The sequence below is a fragment of the Polypterus senegalus genome, chromosome 3, assembly GCF_016835505.1.
Source record: "Polypterus senegalus isolate Bchr_013 chromosome 3, ASM1683550v1, whole genome shotgun sequence".
Lineage (NCBI taxonomy): Eukaryota > Metazoa > Chordata > Cladistia > Polypteriformes > Polypteridae > Polypterus > Polypterus senegalus.
The window spans coordinates 208,488,882-208,501,685 of NC_053156.1; the positions used below are offsets into that span (position 1 = coordinate 208,488,882).

The window sequence follows — 12,804 nt, forward strand, 5'->3', positions numbered from 1 at the left end:
AATGTTAATGTTTGTTGGCAATGCAAAGCATGGATCTCTTTTAAGGACCCACACTACAGCTGCCGTACTGTATTTAAAATAAAACCCAACGCGACTGGTTTCCAAGGGTTGCTGTTAAGTGAAATGTTTATTCTTTGCTGTGTTGATACTGATATGTGATCAATTACATGACGTTTACGTGTAGACGCTCCGGTCAGTAGGAGTACTTTTCCACGTCTGTTTCGTTGCGACGTAGCTTATGGGACAAAAGTGATTTAAAGTAGAAGGTAATGGAGCTACAAGCAGGAAATGCAGCCAAAACTAGGAGGGTGCTACAGAAGAAAACGCGTATTTGAGTAAACTGCAGACATCGCAAGACACCAACGTAGAGAGTTTAAAAGGGCAAAAATTGTTTTGTTTTTGCTTCCGCATGGCATGTGTCTCAGCAGTTTTATGGACGTATAAAAGTCATTTCAGAATGTTTCAGTTGTATATCTGGAAATCGGACACAGGTTGCATTCAAGGACAATATAATCAGTTCGAGAAAAATTAAAATCGGAACTATATGGAAATAATATAATCAATGTTAGATGTACTTTTTGAAAGCAACGCCACGGCTAATTAGAATGACGTCTTGTATTACGCAGGCGTGAATCGAACTAGGTGCATTACCTCATCTCGTAAGGACGGAAGCGGAAGTAAAACTGAGAAACTGTTGACTTTAGTTGCACGTGCAAAAAAAATATGGAGAAACGCCGCGCGTCTGCTTATGAAATCTACAAAACCTATAAAAGATGCCAGGTACGTATGACTGTATATTTGACTCTTTCGCTTTAATGTCACAGAAGTCAAATTGCAGTGAACCGCACAATCCATATTAAACGTTAAATCTTGAAATTTACCTCTGTTGTGTACCTGCAAAAAACATTTTATTACGTGTCGCATTTTTATGCTATAGTATCCTAAATGTGCTGTTCAGTCTGAGTTACTTTATTACCAAAAAGCAACAAAGAGTGTGTCATTATCTAGTTGGTGCACAGTACCCGGAGAGAGAAAACAAGAAAGGAAAAAGCAGACAGATAATGTGGTTAGACTGGCGTTTGAATCCGACTTAGGAGCAGTACAGGTTACTGGTGAATCAGGTATGACTGTTTGTCAGATATAGTTAAAGATTGACATGCCTCTGTTCAGTAATTTACCTTTACGAAGATTTTTTGAGAAATATATTTTACCTATTTATGGCAAATCTGCAGTCATAATCCATATCTAACATCGTAGTTGTCTTTTAAGCACACCATTACAAAAAGTCTAAGTATTGTGCCGTCCGTGTGGAATGGAACTGGTCCACGACAAAGGTATCAGTCAGGAATCCTTTAATTATTTAAACGTTATCCAGAATTATTCAGCAATACATTTGCATTGAACTTAAAAAAAAAAAACCTGCTTAAACGGTCGTTGCTCTAGCTCAGCTGGCTCTAGCCCCCCTTTTCCTTGCTGAGTCTCTTCAGCACTGTATGGCTTTGCTATATACTCAAAATAAGTCATTAATAAGTACTAACACTAAGCCAACTTATTTTTTTGTTTTATAACACAACAAAGCCAATTATTGATGCTGTTGTCAACCGTTTCATCAACTCCTAGAAGCTAGCTGCCCAGTCTCGCTCCATTTGAATTTGACTCCCTTCTGCAAGAGCTGGGTCATGGACTGGCAATTTCTGCAAATGCTGGTGATAGTTGCAAAGTCCAAGGAATATCTGTAGCTCCTTGATACTTGTGGGTGTATTCCAATTTTGTACATCGTGTATGAGAGCTGGCTTAGAGGCAATGCCTTCCTCACTCCACTATGTGCCCCAGTGTAAGTTCTGCCTCCTGTAGTGAAGGATTGCACACACAAACAGGTATATGGTTTTCCATCTGAACCTGCACACTACTGGAAGATATGCCATCTGCAAAACTTGTCGGCTCCAGTACTCCTGTAACACCAGGCCTTGAATCTTCAACAGTCCCCCGTACATCAAGTTCAGTACAGGGCGGAAAAGTTTATGCGTGCTCTAGATGTACGTGGGATACAGCATACTCTCCTCTAGCCCCTACCACTATACGAGTGGGCACTGGTTCACCTCCAATAAAGACCTTGCCTCCTGCGTGAATGGTCACGTTGGTGGCCAACATGAAATCTAACCCTAGGAGAAGCTGATCTTGGATAGGAGCAACATAGACCAACCATTTCGTTTACTTGCCGCCAATTTTTAACTTCACTATTTTCCCTTTTATAGCGACCATCTCCTTTCCTGACTCTGCATTACGCAACAGCACTGTTGCGGAGGCTGACTGTTCTCCCAATCTCATCTTCTCATGTAGTTCTAATGAAACGATGTTGACCTCAGTTCCTGTATCCACAATAGCTTGAATAGGCGAATTGTTTATAGTGACTGAAATATGTAGGCTGGGTCCTGGTGCAGCCATCTTTCCCACACTGGCAACAGATAAGTTGGTTAGCTTCTTAACACTTCCATCACAGACTCTGGGAATCTCTGACTTCCAGCACTCATGTCTGAAATGGCCTTCTTCACCTCAAAAGTAGCAAACTCCTTTGTCAGCGAAAGATGGGCATGGTAAACGAAGCTGGGTTGTTCTGCTAGGGCTAGGTGGCTGGCGTGCTCTGGTCCTCTTTCGGTCCATTGCAGGTCGAATACTGGATGATATGGCCCTTGGGTATGGGGGTGGCACATGTGAAGGGGGCCCACTATGATTTAGGACATCCTCTAGAGTTACTTTAAGTCTCTCCACTTTATTTTATTATTATTTTTCTTCTTATAATTACCACGCTTATATTAACTTCACCTGTTTGTTTGGTACAAATCTTGTAATCAATATTTAACCCACTTCCTGTTGTCCAAGTGACTTGAAATTTTGCACATTTACTCACTTCCGATGGTAATACATGAATCAATAATCAGTTTCACTAATTGCTCAATTAATCCATGTTAATTAAGAAATTAAATTTTCATATGAGGAATAGTTCAAGATTTCACCAGTAGATGGCGGTAAAACAAACCCAAGACTAAAAAGTTGAAAATAATACTGTATATGTGTGTATGTGTATATATATATATATATATATATATATATATATATATATATAAAAATACAAATACTTTTTAAAAACCACACTTCTATTAAGTTAAAAAGTGTACAAAAAAGTAAAAAATAAGTCTGTCATAAATCACTCGTAAATAAAATAAAAGCGTGGCCGCTTTTCATCAATCAACATTCAAAAAAACACTTATTAAAATCTTAGCAAAAGCGACCATGTTTTTATTTTTTTTACGAGTGATGTATGAGAGACTTATTTTTTACTTTTTAACTTAATAGAAGCGTGGTTTTTAAAAAGTATTATATATATATATTTGTTTTAAGTAAGAATCTGCTCCCTGGTCACAGATAGTTGACTAGTGTTTTCTTGAGGATATAGGGCAGTATTTGGAGTAACATCCATGTCCTCATCGACCCAGTAAACATGTCTAAATTGTACCCTTTCCTAGGGGTCTCTGCCAAGTGTTGCTCTGTAATTATGTTCATGCACCTCAAACAACCTTTGTGCTTTGGATAGAGTTGTTGGATCTTTATTCATGACTTCATAAGCCATATGCTGGTTGTGAAACCCCTTCAGGAAAATATCAGTGGCTTTTCTGCAGGTCCAAATTTAGTCCAGGATATGCTAATGTCACTAGATGACACATATCCTCTGCAGACTGCCCCAGACTAGTTTTGTTGGCGAAGTTCACCTCGTCGTCGGCGAGTGGTGGTGATGGGGTCCTCCTGTCCAAACCGCTGGGTCAGCTTATCCAGCAGAAGGGCCTAGTCTTCTTAAATGTGTTCAGGGAGTGAACACGCATAACGCATAGCTGGCCCTCTGAGTCTTTCATACAGCCAATCCACTCATTCAGTCCCATTCCATGCATGCTTACATGCTGCCCTCTCAAAAGGAAAAGAAAATATCTTCCACTGCGGCCGTGGTGTTCTCTGGCCATGTGAGTCTGTCCGAGATGAGGGTTCCCAAGAATTTAAAGCTGTGAACTCTTTCCACACAATCGCAATTGATAGTCAGAGGGAGGGGGTCGACACTGCACTTCCTAAAGTCTAAAATGAGTTCTTTGGTTTTACCAGTGTGAGTATCAAGTTATTATCTGTACACCACGTGAGCAGCCTGTGTACCTCTGCTCTATAAGCTGACTCATCAACCCCCAATGAAATGAGCCTGATAAGTGTAGTATTGTTGGCAAAGCTTATAATATTACTAGGATGAGTGGGGATGCAGTCATGGGTATAGAGTGAGTACAGCAAAGGATTCCACACAAAGCCCTGTGGAGAGTCGGTGTTGAGGGTGAGAGTGGTAGATGTATAAGAGCCATACTTCACTGTCTGGGGTCGGTTAGTTTAAAAAGTCCCTAATCCAGCAGCAGATGCGAGAGGAGAGGCCAAGGTCAGACAGCTTTTTGATGATGATTGTGGTAAATGCAGAGCTGTAATTGACAAAGAGCATCCTCACATTTGTCTCACTGTGCTCCAGATGGTTCAGGGCCATATGAAGAGCTATAGTGATGGCATCTTCTGTTGATATGTTCGCTTTGTAAGCATGCTGGTGTTGATCCAGGGTCAGTGGGAGACCTGTTTTAATGTGCTTTAGTACCAGCTTCTCAAAGTACTTGGGGTGAGTGCCACCGGTCTGTGATCATTCAGGCTGCTGGGCGAGGACTTTTTTTGTACTGGGATAAATGTAGATGTCTTCCGACCAGATGGAATGATGGCTTGGGCAAGGGATAGATTAAAGATATTGGTAAATACAGCGGCAAGCTGATCTTCACATTCCTTGAGTGCTTTTCTAGGTACTGTGTCTGGTCCAGCAGCCTTTCAAAAATAATAATGCTATTTCTCATTTAGTTAAAAAGCTGGTTGACCTAGGTCAGTAGACATCTCTTAAGAAAGGTCACTTTGATGTGTCAATATTTAGAGGTATTTATAAAAAAACAAACAAAAAAAACTTGTCAGTAGTAATGCTTTATCAGTGGAAAGGGAGGAATTGTGCAGAGAAGTGGGACTGCTGCTTTATGCAAATGATTCTGCTACCAGATGTGAAGGGGAAGGATGAAGTTCCACAAAACTCAAATTAGACATGCTTAGCAAGTTGCATCCATGGGTATACGCAGTACTCCGTATACTTCTTTGGATGGAGAATAAAATATATACATGTTAAAACTGGAATTGTCCCCAGTGACTTTTTGATCGCTTTTATTTGCAGTACATATACTTTTGAAAAACATGGTGGGAGTTGGCATTGAAGTACATGTAACATATTGCAGAGAACTGGTTTGTCCCCTTAGTATTCAGACTACGATGTGCCACATCCATCTGGTTCAAAAGCATAAACGGTAAAGGGCTGGTGCAGTGTGCCACTCATTTCGAGCCCTGTGCTCAACACAAGCAAGGAGCGATGACATGCCTCAGTAAGTTTTTAATACTTGCTCAGCTCAGTAAAGGAAGTCCCTCACTGATTGAACATACACAACCCTCAATCGAATGTTAGTGTAGTGTAACTCTCTGACCACCTCCCCCCCCCCATTAACTAATATATTGTTTTGTAAAAGTAATAACCAAATGCAAGAAGGAACTAAACAGAATTATGCCAGTAATTTGATTCCACTTCAAGCACTGGGACGTTATGTATAGTTCATGATATTATTTCTTTTACCTACTTCTGTACAGTATTTAAAATGTTCAATTCATTTTACGTCCCACATAAATGTTCAGCCTGTAAAAGTTAATGTTATTTGTGATAAGTTTCAGTTAATATTGCATTTGTTCTAAACCCACAAAACAGTGACAATACAAGGTTAAATATAAAAGCATTCAGGTTAGATTGAAGCTACTTTTTATAGGATGTTCTACAGGCTCAAATTATATGTATACCTCAAATTCCCATTATTCCTACTACTACCTAATTGAATTCAAAAGAATACAGTTTCCTGTGAATTTGTATTTTTTCCAGTAACGGTCAACAAAATCTAAGGTCAGTCACTGGGAAGAGCAAGAATTGGTCTGTGGCACAGATATCTAACTCCTGGCAAATTGTATGTATTATGTTCAGGAGTAAGGACCTCCAGTGGACTAATAATAACGTCTGGTTAAAGAAAAAAAAATACTGTAGACATTCAATTAACAGCACTAAAATAAAACGCTGCTAACGGGGTTCTGCCTCAGACTTTCATCTCACAAAACTTGTGAGGCCAAGAAAGCATTTTTTTTTTATTTAGCACAGTTGACACAATCCTAACTGAAAGAGAGTTTGCAGCATAGGGGCACATGACACCCCACCCACAGTGGAGTTGCTGCTGGTCAGCTGGCTGTTTGGAGTTGAAAAATAATAAATGTTTTCTGCAGTTTAGAGTGCTAAATGTACAGCTTAGCAAATCCCATTTTTAACTTTAAAAAGGTATGAAAGTAAGCATGTCTGAAGTGAAATATTTGGTTCTGGGCTCTTTCCATGTTTTCTCATAAGTCGAAATGAACAGGCGGATGACTAATAAAGGGCATCGTGTGAAGTGTTCTGCGGTGTTAAGGTTGTCTTCCACTTCTTCTCTTCGCTTCCAATGTCTAACATAGAGCATTTTTTAGCATAAGAACTCTTCTGAGTAAATTCATAAACCTCTTGCACTGGATTTTTGATGGATCGTTAATGCACTTGTTAAACTTGCAAGGTATCCTGATGATTAAGATATGTAGTAGATTGCTTTTAAAAAAGGAAAAATTGCTGACAAACACCAAGAATTTAAAATGATCAAATTTTTTTACAGTATATTTCATATGTGACACATTGTCAAAAAGAAAAATCAGATGTCCATTAAAGGTCTGCAAAAAACAATGAAAACACTTTGCTCTGAACTGATTGGCCAAACTAATACCCAAATGTTTAAATGTGATGATGGCAGTAACAAGCAAGGAGAATAATAAAAAAATCCAGTTGTGTAGTCATTGCATATTCAAAACACAGCACAAAGCTATACCAAAATTGGCAGTGCAAAAATTGTTACTGAAAAGTTTTAACATATAATTATTTAATGTTCTGTGGCTACAAAAGTATAGAAAAGAAGACAGAGGTAAAAACAATATTCAAGACGAGTTGCCCGTCTCCTGCAATATCATTTCAGCTGGTATCATTTATACTTTACAAACATTATTAAACCGCTTTATGCCAGATATGCCCAGCAGCCATATTTATGTCTATGAATGACATCTATCTCAATTTGAGATGGATTTTGTTTTACTGTCCTCCCTGGCCATCAGACCTTACTCTTATTCTATATTAATTAATGTCTTATTTTAATTTCTTATTTTGTCTTTTATTTTTCTTCATTATGTAAAGCACTTTGAGCTACTTTTTTGTATGAAAATGTGCTATGTGTTGTTGTTTATGAATACATGTGTAATGAGTCTTAAAGTGACTTACATATACAAATATTTGATCATTTGTTTAAATTATATTCAAGCTAGGACAAAACAATAGTTATTTTTGTGACATCATGTACAGTTCTAAATATACCTATCACAAATGTATCTCCCCTCCCTTAATAAAAAGCAGAGCTGTTTGGATGACTTCCTCCTAAGGGCCAATACTTGCACACCACAGGTTGAAGCAGCTCTGGCAAACAGTGTGCTCAACATGCTAATTAAAGACATGAGACCTTTGGCAGTGGTAGAAGATTAGAGATTCCAGGATATGATAAAAATTTTCTAACCTGGTTATGTTCTCCCCAAATGTACCTGCTTCACTAGCATGGTGGAAAATAAATATGAGAACATATTCCAGAAAGTCAAACTTGCCTTCACTTCTTCCATCAACAGTGTTGGTCTAACAATGGATGCATGGACAGGTATAGCTACAGAGGCGTATCTGGGCATTATTTGGCATTTCATTAATGACAAATGGAAACTTTAAATCTGCAGTTTGGTGTCTGGGCCTCTTGAAGAATGACATACTGCTGAAAATATTGCAAACTGGATTAAGCGGTCAGATGAAAATTTTGGGATTCCTACAAGCAAAATTATGGCTGTGGTTCATGATAATATTGCTAATGTAGTGGCAGCGCTTAGGGTTTGGAGAAGAGGGATATCTTCAATACGTTTTGCTGGCCACACTTCACAAATTGTAGTGAATCAGGCCTTGAATAATTCCCAGATCTCGAAAATGATTGGAGCTGCTAGATGCTTGGTAGGGCATTTCAATAACAGTTAATTTGCCAGCTCCAAGCTTCAGACCAAGCAAAACTAATTGAGCATCCCTGAATACAAACTAATTCAAGATGTTAATGTTAGATGGATCAGCACATATTGCATGATCAGTTGCTTGCTGGAGCAAAAGTGGCCAGTTACAGCAGCTCTTTCAGACCCAGAAGTGACACCAGACATTTCCTAGATCTTAAAGGTGAACAGTGGAACCTGCTTGAGGAACTAGGACAAGCTCTTAAACTGTTTGAGATTGCTACTGTGTATCCGAGTGGTGAATTATATTTGACAATCAGGTTAAACGTGTGTGCTTGTGTATATGTATATACGTGGCAGTGTATTGCAGGATGAACTCGCAGTTGGGCCAGTCTAGTTTTGCCAATCTACCTAAACATGCATGTCTTTGGATTGCAGGAGGAAACCCAAAAAGTCACAGGGAGAACATGCAGGGAACAATCAGGATACTAATTCTGACTTTGTATGTTAAGGTAGCAGCACAGCCATGCTACATATATACAGTCCCTGACAAAAGTATTGTCGCTTCTCTATTTTGTAGAAACTCCTGCTATTAACCTGACTTTTAATTAATCAACTGGTGTTAGAAATAGCTCATATGAAAAGCTAAAGCCCTCCCAAATGATATTTCGTGCACTGAAATAAATTAGTTTCACTGAAAAAAGATTTATCATTTAATCAAGACAGAAAGGTCAAATTTGGGCAAGACAAAAGTTTTGTCGCCTATACAGAAAATGAATAACTTTACTGCAAATCCAAAAATATGTCAGCAAATTAAGTAGTGGTGCTGTGAGATCCAAATTTAATATCTTGTATGACTTCCATGAGCTTGAAGGACAGCATCCATGCGGTTTGGCAAGGATTCATACAATTTATTGATGAAGTCATCAGGAATAGCAAAGAAAACAGTCTTGCATGCCTCCCAGAGTTCATCAATATTCTTTGGTTTCGTCTTCCATGCTTCCTCTTTCATCCTACCCCACATATGCTCAATGATGTTCATGTCTGGTGACTGGGCTGGCCAATCCTGAAGCATCTTGATCTTCTTCGCTTTAAGGAACTTTGATGTGGAGATGGATGCGATGGAGCACCATCCTGCTGCAGAATTTGCCCTTTTTTATGGTTGGGAATATAAGAGGTAGCTAAGATTTCTTGGTATTTTAGACTATTGATGTTGCCTTCCACCCTGCAGATCCCTCGCATACCCCCATACTGCATGTAACCCCAGACCATGATTTTGCCTCCAACAAACTTCACTGCTTTCTGGGTAAATCTCGGCTCCATGCGGGTTCCAGTAGGTCTCCTGCAATATTTGCAGTGACTGTGGTGTAATTCAACAGAAGATTCATCTGAAAATCCACCTTCTGCCACTTTTCCAGCGTCCATCCTTTTAGCAGGCTGTGGGCCTTGGCAAATGCCACATGGTTTTTCAATTGTCTTTTGTTTAGTGCTGGCTTATGGGCACTGATTCGACCATGGAGGCCATTTCGAGACAGAATCCGACAAACTGTTCTGGTTGACACAGGGACTTCAGGTGACCAGGTCTCGTGGAGCTCTGCGGCAGTGGAAAATGGGCTGGCCTTGGATTTTCGAGCTAACAAACGGTCCTCTCGAGCAGTTGTCTTGCGGGGTCTTCCTGACCTGGGCTTGTCAAAAACGTCTCCAGTCTCTTCAAATCTTTTTTTATCCTCTGAACTTGACGCTGAGACACATTGAAGGTGTTTTCCACATCAGCAGTGGAGTTTGAACTTTTGTCAGGGACTGTACACAGTGCCTTCAGAAAGTATTTAGACCCCTTCAGTTTTTACACATTTTTATTTTGTTGCAGCCTTATGCTAAAATTGTTTAAATTTATTTTTTCCCTCATCAAGCAAAACTCAATACCCCTGAAGGTCAAAGTAAAAACAGGATTTTGGGAATTTTGCACAATCCTTCTATATCCTTGTCCAGCGAGTGATACACAGGCGCGGAGTTTCACACACGCCCTGTCCATTTTGCAGTGCACGATGGGATTTGTAGTTTTGTTTTTCCAGGTAAAAGATGATTTTCTACTCCAGACTGTGGGATATCTTCTTCTTCTTTCTTACTATATAAAAGCGGTCGGGATTGTCCTTCTGTCCCGTAAGTGGAAAGCGTAGCGGTATTCCGCTTATCACAGACTTACTACTTGCAGCTTGCGGTACGAAGCGACATGATGTGAGCAGAGTTCTGGTGCTCCCATCGTTCCCTTGCTTTTGTGCGCGATGTGCTGGAAAAATAGACAATTATGTCTCTGGAAATAATTAATGTTGATGGAGTACAAATGCCACACCGCGTAGTAAATATCAGGGGGGTTCAAAAGGGCGACCTCAATATAGAAAAAAAGTTTACATTTCATCACAAAAATAACAGAAACTACGAGTATTAAAGTAATACCGCTCAAATGCAATATAACCAAATTAATGAGTTTGTATAAAATATCAAATTGATCTACATATTGAATTGCCTTAAGAAGTTGTCAGCTTAAAAGGCAGGTCAGCCTAGTTATTAAATATTAGCTGGCTTTGCCTGGGAAGTTTTCTGTAAGACAATAGGTGTCTGTGTTATCAGTTAGCACTGTGTAGTCATTTTCAGTGTACAATATTTGTATTTTTGTTTTCTTTCCAAGTGCTAATATAATTGGCAGGCAGTGTGGTATAGTGGTTAAAGCTTCTGACCCAAAAATTTAAGTCCTGAGTTTGTGGGTTCAAGTACTGCTACTGACACTTTCACCATGACCAGGACACTTCACATGCCTGTACATCAATTGGAAAAACAAAAGAAATGTAACCTATTAGATCTCAGATTTTATAAGTCATCTTGGATCAAAGCATTGGTTAAGTAAAAAATAATTTTATTAGGTCACTGGAGCTATCTACTATTAAACATGTTATACACAATTGGACATGAGTAGAAGATTCCAGCAATAGATCAATTCCTACTTTTTCCTGGTTTTCCTAGTGACTTGGCTTTTGTTGATGGTCATTGTAAATCACAATTTTACAGGAAAGGATATTCTTTTGAAATGAAACAGATAATTGGTAGGGATAATGTGAAATTAGAGTATATATCATTATTAGATGTTTATGATTTTCATTAGTTTGTCATTCACGCAAGTATTTTTTTGTGTTCAAGCTTGATTTTTTTTCTTTTGCTATTGTGCATGATAATAAAGTTATAGTTTTTAGATGGCTCGTGTATTGAATTTTTTTACTTTTATGGCTCATTCACTCAAGTGCAGTATTTCTTTTAGTGTTTTTAATCAGTTGTACGTAGTCCCACCTTAAAGTGCACACGTGATTGTATATGCCCAGCATTGCTTGAAGTGCATATACACAAGTGCTAATACCATATACAGTATGTTAAACTGATGTATTAACATGAAGACCGAGGAGCATAGAGCAGTTGCTTCGAGCATTACAATACAATTTCATTGGCTTTCCCATTATAAATTCAAGAGCTACTATCTGAAGACCATTTTTTTCTGCACTGTGATTGAAGAGCTGGAGTGGGAATGAGGGTAGGTTTTCTGTACTACAACTTGGGGCTAGAGGTTGAAGAAGCAGAATGGATAGGCAAGATAAGTGCTGATAAAGGTATGTTTTCTAATTAAAGTGAAATTCTCAGCTTTAATCTCAATTTCCACTCTGTCATAGTTTATTTTGTCATTAAAGTAGGCCGTTGCAAATGTAATCTTGAAGAAGACTCGGTTGTTAATCGCTATGTGCTCTGGGGCTTCCTCCTGAATTGACAGCAGTGGCAGTCTGCAATTGCCACACAGAACACATTAAATGTGTGATATTCCAGCTCCCTGCACATTTAGAATCCTTAAATTTACACTTGATACCACTTTCTTAATGAAATGCGTTAAAGTATATTTATTACATACTACATTGTGGCAAGATTTCCTTGGAATTTAGTGGATGTTTCAGGCAGTTCACAACATGGCGAAACCGAACGTTGCTTTCTCACCGTGATATCTCGCACTGCCATCTTGCGTAGCAGTAGTGTCAACAGGAGCATACGTCACATGAAGTATAAACCTGGCCTAAGACTGCAAGTAGTCAACGGCAGAAAATGGAGCTTGATAACCAGTAAGAGCATCCCTGAGCTTTCCCTTCCCATTTTCAGAATGTGATCAAATCTGTTTTTTTTTTTTTTTTTCCTGTCTAGGACATTGCCCCATCTTTAAGTGTCAACCCTTTTGGATAGTGGTGCCATTTGCGTGGCAAGTTAGTTACTTCTGCTGCATCCTTCATTTGCATAAAGCACACTCTCAACACAGAGCATGTAAGTTAAATACTAATAAATATTTAATTTTTTTTACTTATTTCATCAAATTTCATTCAAATCCATCTAAGCATTTTTGAGATTAAGGCTTATTTTGTTTTTGCATTGTAGGTTACTCCTAAAATATTGATTTATTTAAATGTGCTTTCTTAGCACATTTATATTGCATTAGATGTAACATCCTGCCAAATTAATTTTTCCCACTAAACGGAAATACTA

At 38.7% G+C, this 12,804-nt stretch overlaps 1 protein-coding gene across 1 annotated transcript in view; it reads left to right on the forward strand.

Moving 5' to 3' along the window:
• Positions 1–233: 233 nt before the first annotated feature.
• Positions 234–12,804, forward strand: part of riox1 (ribosomal oxygenase 1) — an 86,957-nt gene continuing 74,386 nt past the window's right edge. Inside the window, exon 1 of the mRNA XM_039748390.1 lies at positions 234–780. Coding sequence (XP_039604324.1) covers positions 724–780 — 57 coding nt within the window. The 5' untranslated portion in view covers positions 234–723. The remainder of the gene's footprint in view (positions 781–12,804) is intronic.